The 6,793-nt window shown below is 46.3% G+C and overlaps 1 protein-coding gene across 2 annotated transcripts in view; it reads right to left on the minus strand.

Annotated features, from left to right (window-relative positions):
* The window catches only part of Galnt17 (polypeptide N-acetylgalactosaminyltransferase 17), a 440,346-nt gene that overhangs the window by 201,008 nt on the left and 232,545 nt on the right, over positions 1 to 6,793 (minus strand). The window contains exon 5 of one of the 2 annotated variants that reach the window (XM_031338128.1): positions 5,506 to 5,703. In XM_031338128.1, the coding sequence (XP_031193988.1) occupies positions 5,506 to 5,703 (198 nt within the window). Of the gene's footprint in view, positions 1 to 5,433; positions 5,458 to 5,505; positions 5,704 to 6,793 lie in introns of those variants that run through there. The other variant, XM_031338130.1, reaches the window with a different exon arrangement.

Consider the following 6,793-nt stretch of genomic DNA (forward strand, 5'->3'; position numbering starts at 1 on the left):
GCCACACCCACACCACCGAGGCTACACCTACACCACCAAGGCTATACCTACATCAACAAGGCCACACCTATACCACCAAGGCCACACCCACACCACCAAGGCCACACCTATATCACCAAGGCCACACCCACACCACCAAGGCCACACCTACACTACCAAGGCCACACCCATACCACCAAGGCCACACCTACAACACCAAAGCCACACCCATACCACCAAGGCCACACCCACACCACCAAGGCCACACCTACAGCATCAAGGCCACAGGTCCTAATCCTTTCAAACAATGCCCCTCCCTATGAGCCCATGGGGACCATTTTCATCCAAACTACCATAACAAGCATCCAGAGAATTTCCCATCTCTTCCTTCCATCTTACTGTACAGGTGCTAGGACTGGGTCTGGAGACATGGCTCAGAGGCTGAGAATGCTTACCACTCTTGCTGACAACTCAGGTTCAGTTCTCAGCACCTCCACCAGGCACAACTGTCTGTTACTCCAGCTCCAGGGATCTGATGCCCCTTCTGGTCACCAAAGGCTACTGCATGCACAGAGTGCACATAAACATATTCAGGAATGTTAATGTAAGCATCAATAAATGCATGAATCTTTCTTTCTTTAAAGTGCTGACATTACAAAACGTGTGCTACTGCAGCCAGCTTTATGGAGGTTCTGGATAAAGAAGCATGGTACATTTGAAGACTTTGACATTTGAAGTCAGATTTCACAAAAGATCTACTAATTTCTCTTAAAAAGTCTAGGGACCTAGAACTGGGGATATAGCTTGAGTGGTATAACATGTGCACGGTGTACACAGCATCCTGGATTCTATCCCAAGTATCACATAATCGCAGCACTCTGAAAGTGACGGTGAGAAGATAAGAATTTAATCATCGGCTTCACAGTGAGTCTAAGATCTGTTCTCCATTAGGTCACACTTCCAAAGAAAAAAATGTATACATGGCTGAAGGCTTGGCTCTGTGGTTAAGAGAGCTTGCTGCTTTGTTTTCGTCCCTAACATCTGGGTGGGGTAGCTCACAACCAACTCTGTTGGGCTAACCTTTCTTCACATTGGTATGTCTCGGTATGCGAGCTAAATGCTGGCAGGATTTTGCTGTTGTCAGATGTGTGCCCCATCACAGGGTTTTCTATTTTGCAAGAATGTGTCCTTCCTCACCAACCTAAAGGGAGTCTTGTCCTGTCTCGCTGCTGATTGATTGTAATAAAGAGCTGATAGCCAATATCTAGGGCAGGAAGGAGGAGGGCAGAACTTCTGGAGACAGAGTGATGCAGGAGAAGAAAGCAGAAGGTTTGAGAGTGGACATAGATGGGACAGACATGGACCAGAGATGAGCAGAGAAAGGTACAGTGCTAGCCACATGGCAGGTTGTAGACGAGATCATTAGGTTAAGTAAGATGAGCTAGCTGGGAGGCTGCCCAAGCAAAAGGCCTAAGCTTTAAACTGTAATAGAAGCCTCTGTATCATTATTTACACCACTGGTGGGTCCGAGAAAGTCCAGTTATATAACTGTAATCCAGATCTAGGAAATCTGATACCCCTTTCAGAACTTTATGGGCACCTGCACACATGTGGGATAAAACTCACATAGATAATATGTACGTAGACACAAAGAGAAGAGTTTTTAAAAGGCTGGGGAGCCAACCGTTTTGGTTCTCTGTATGGTATCATGTGGAGCTGAGAGAGCAGGTGCCTCCTTGGGCAAGATGTGCTTTCTAACCATCCCTAACTCCAACCCTTACTTGGGGTTTTTGTTCTCTTTGAGGAGGTCACCTCAATCTCACTTGAAACTCAGCTATAAAAGATGAAGGACAGAGAACCAACAGGAAACCCTGGCAAACCGCTCTTTACGTCAAAGGAAAAGAACTATATAGGCTGGATTTCATAGTGAAGGTCTGTCAGCTGTTCTGGAGGCTGAGGCAGGGGAACACAAGTTCAAGACCTGTCTGGTCTAAAGAATGAGTTCGAGGCCAGCATATGTACCTTAAAAAGACCTTGCCCTCAAATCCAAAGTAAAAATATAAAAGGGTTGTGATGTAGCTCCATGGTGGATTCCCTGTCTAGTGCTCATGAAATTCTAGCTTCAGTGCTTAATACGAGAACAAAAGAAAGAAGTGAACTATGTTCCCTTAAAGCAAAACTTTGCTGTCTTTATTTACATGCACATACATGTGTCTGTGATTTATGCACATGAGTGCAGTGTCCATGGATGCCAGAAGAGGGCGCTGGATTTCCTGAAATTGGAGTTACACATGGTCTTATGCTGCCAAATGCAGATTCTGGAAACTGTGCCTGGGGTCCTCTGCCAGAGCAGCAAGCACTCTTAAACTCTGCATCATCGCTCTAGCTCCCCGGGGTAAAGCTTCTTATATAGCATCTCCTACCAGAAAATCTGGTATCTGAAGCTTTACCTAGTCTATGCTATTTGGAATACAACAGGCCCTCCGTCCCTTTAATGGACTACAGACATAACCACTAGCATCTTGCACCATTGGATGGAGGAGAAATTACCATGTCCTCATGATTAAGAAAGCACATTATATCAGCTTAATGACATCAGAAGGCCCATAAAACTCCTTTCCGACAATTAAATCTCCCCATCAACCATTAACAAATTAAGTGTCTGATAAGTAAAGATGCATGCTGAGGAGACTACTGGTGCATGCTTCCATTCCGTACATCAGAGAATCATGTAATATTAATGGCTCAGGATCGCAACTCTGTGTTCTTGAGTCTTTAAAGTGCATATTAATCATCTGGTAATGTGACAGTAACTTGTGAGAGACAAGCTATAGTTTCACCCAGAGCCTTCCTACTCAGACTGGCCCATGTCTGCGGGCCATCCACCTAGGCTAAGGGTATATGTAGTTTAGTGGTGGGGGTTTCACTTAAAATCCATCACTGAGGGACTAAAGATGTGGCTCAGAGGTGGAGCAAGTGAAGGGCAAGAGGCTTGGCTCAGTGTAAGAAAGCATGGCTAGAATCCCCCAGCAAAGAGCTGGGGAGTGGGGGTGGGTATGAATCCACAGTAGAGCTCTTCTGAAAACCCCCCATTGAGGAGCTGCAGATATGGCTCAGGAGAAGCACTTGCTTAGAATCTTACAGTGAGGGTCTGGTGCATGGCTGAGAGGGAGACCACTTGCCTGGCATACCCTAGTGAAGGGCTGCCAGCAGTGCTCTTGTTTCACGATCACATACACAAAGGTACTTGGCTACGTGTATTCCTCCCTGTGACCAATTCACCCCCACCCCCAACCCCTTTAGTCACAGCTGGGGACCAGCCTCTCCTTCTGTCAGAAAGGCACTAGGGAGTAAGGATTATTTGACGAAAAAATGTGAAACGTAATGCCTTTAAGTTCTGAAGGCAACTGAGTCTCCACATGCACACTATTAAAGATGGAGCGAGAATCTATGGAGGCTGTAACTTGGCTCTCAGATAACACCTCATCCACGAGTCCATACTATGACTTGAAGACAGTTGAGGGATCATTCTGGAGCACTGTAGGACTAGCTGAGCTACAACATTGTTCCCTTTGAGGTGGTGCTCAAAGTCCACCTCCTTTGGTTTTGATTCTGCTCATGAGTGGCTCCATTTCCAGGCAACTTGTTAGCTTTTAGCTTGAGAAGGAAAGTCTGGAGGCTTCTTAAAACTTTTCTCCAGTGTGATGGTGTTCTGTTGCTTTTGTCTTCTTTGTTTGTTTTTCTTTCTGTCTGTGAGAAAACATTCCAACCTAAAAGCAACTTAGGAAAGGAAAGGAAAGGGTTTATTTGGCTCATATTTCCAAGTCACAGTCCATCATCGCTGAGGGAAGTTGGGGCAGAAACTCAAACAGGAATCTGAAGTAGAAGCCTTGGAGAATGCTCCTTACTGGCTTTCTCCCCCATCCAGCCTCAGTTACATTTCTTATGTACTCCAGGACCACTTGCTCAGGGAATGGTTCTGCCCAGAGTGGACTGGGTCCTCCTCTATAAAGTAGCAGTCAAGACAACCTTCCACAGGTATGTCCGCAGGCCAATCTGATCTGAGCAATCCCTCCACTGAGACTGTCCTCTCAGATGACTTTCGGCCGTGTCAGACTGACAGTTAAAGCTAACTAGGATCAGTGGCTAATCTTGGTTGTCAACTTGATTGGACTGAGAGACACCTAGGACATTATTAAAGCACATCTTTAATAATGTGTTTATAAAGGCGTCTCAGAGAGAACTGACAAAGGGGAAGAGCCACCCTGAATAGCCGCAGCACTATCTCACAAAGCTGGGCATCTGATTGAAATAAAAAAGGGGGAAAGGCAGTTGGAACAGACAAATCCCCCCCTCCCCACAGTGAGACCCTCTACATTTTGTTTTCCTTAAGTTGCTTGTCTCAGACACTAGTAATGGGGATTAAGTTTGCAAACCACGATGGAACCTATGCTCGGCTACAGAGCTCCTGTTCTGCGTTTCCTTTTTGCTTCTCTACTGATACTGAAAATCTGCACTAAATCCAATCTGAGAGAAGCTGCCCTTCCCACCTCTAATGCCTGAAGATAGAATTAATACGATTTTAAGAGTTGGGGGCAGGAGAGATGGCTCAGTGGGTAAAGTGCACACACACACACACACACACACACACACACACACACACACAGGTACACTTCTGGAAGTTCACTGGCCAGCTAGCCTGGCGTATGTAGCAAAGTTCCATTCAGTGAGAGCCACTGTCTCAAATAAAGGTGCCTGAGGAATGATGTGACATTCTCTGATGTATGTCACACACACACACACACACACACACACACACACAGAGTCAGTTTGGGATTGGCAAGATGGTTCGGCAAATACAGGCCTTGTGCAAGGCTGACACACTAACTTTGATCCCCAGAATCCACAGAAAGGTAAAAGGAGAAAACTGAGTCTACAAAGTGGTCCCCATGTCTCCACATGTGTGTCATGGCACAGGTACACCTCCCCCACTAATAATAATAAATAAAATAAAAATTGAAACAAAAATTCAGTTTGATGCTAGGTAGAAGGATGCTGCCCCATGCCCCATTCCATACTCTGCTATCTGGCACCTGTGACTAAGACATTGTAGGAAAAATCTTTGCTGATGTCATTATACTAAAGATGTGGAGCAGAGGCTGACATAATTTAGTGTTTTCAGGCAGGTTAACCAAGGCTAGGTAAGATCATAGAATGTAAAGCTATGAAACACCCGAGGAAGGATGAAAAATTATAATACTACCAATTTTAAATTTTCATGGCAGCCATAGGAAAGCAGTGCCTCAGCACTGTAGCTGCTGCAATAAAATGCAATCGTCTCCTTCAGCGAGGAATTATGACCCTCAGACACCTCCATCCTCCAGGAAGCTGCTTGCACACTACTGCACCAGCCTGTGCCGGTTCTCCCAGCCCTTCTCCATGGCTCATATTTACCTTGAGTCTGGAGTCTCACGATCCAGCTGATCTTACCAGCCCCGCCCCCATCAGAGCACACTTGTCACTGACCTGATGGGGAGAGAGGGATCTCCGGCGTCCCACCAGTCTTTCGGGGGACTGATGTACATGCACCACAGCTCCCAGCTGTACCCGTGGGCGGAGTTCTCGTAGCGCTGCACTTCGAAGTTATCCTGCTTGATGTTGTCGATGGAGGGGAGGATGACCCGCTTCCGGTTTTCCTGGATGCGGGACAGAACGGGCTCAGCCCTGCAAAGCAGAGAAGTCACACAATCAAATCTCTCCCCTGGTGCATGCCTTGGTCAGCAGACTCCTAACACCACCCCAAAAATGAAGAGAATTTCAAAGGCTGGAATTCGGGAGGAAACTGAGGCACCCGTACACACATGACCTACCCAAGTTTGAGCTTGCAAGTACCATATAGATTTTTACGGTTTTGTTTTGTGATACATGGGCTCTCGTGTATCCCAGCCTGGCCTCAAAGTTGCTGTGTAAGAAAAAAGGGGCCTGCCTCCACTCCCCTGGTGCTAGGATGATAAGCACACCACAGCCAGTTTATGTGAGGCTGATGATCGAACCCAGGGCCTCCTTCATGTTAGGCAAGCTCTCTACCAATCAAAATACATCCCTAGTCCAGCTGTGTTCTTATTTTAAGACTCTTCTGTTAAGTTGCACAGGCTGGCCCTGAACTCCTGTGTAACCCAGATTGTCTTAGAACTGCCAGTCTTCCTGCCTCTACCTGCTGAGTGCACATATCATCCTCTTACCTCAATGTCTGCTTTATATAGTATTAGGGATAGAACCTAGGACTTTGTGCATGCTTAGACAGCACTCTGCCAAGGGATCCATATCCCTGGATACTCTGAACGGGTTTTCAAAAGTGTACCATACCTCTCATGCCTTCCCCTATAATAAAATCACAGTAATTGATGTCTGTGTGGACAGGAGAGGTGTGGCAAGAGAATGAGTGTGGAGGCTTATCCCTAGAAAGTGCCAAACCTTCAAGTCCCTCTTGCATCTCTTTCTCTTTTTAAGGATTTATTCATGGGAAGGTGTTCATGTATAGATGTGTATGTGAGCGCTCTGCCTCTGAAGGGCAGAAGAAGGTGTCAAATTCCCTGGAGCAGAAGCTCCAGGTGGTTGTGAGCCACCTGGTATAGATTCTCAGATCTAACCTTAGGTCCTTTGGAAGAGTAGTAGGTGCTGAGCCATCTCTCCAGGCCTTCCTTTTTATCATGAACACTGTTCCATCTCTATATGATTGGGAGTTCTATATGGTTTTCCCCACCCAGCACTGTTGCTGATCTCTCTCTCTCTCTCTCTCTCTCTCTCTCTCTCT

The sequence above is a fragment of the Mastomys coucha genome, unplaced genomic scaffold (genome assembly GCF_008632895.1).
Source record: "Mastomys coucha isolate ucsf_1 unplaced genomic scaffold, UCSF_Mcou_1 pScaffold22, whole genome shotgun sequence".
In the NCBI taxonomy this organism is placed as follows: Eukaryota; Metazoa; Chordata; class Mammalia; order Rodentia; family Muridae; genus Mastomys; species Mastomys coucha.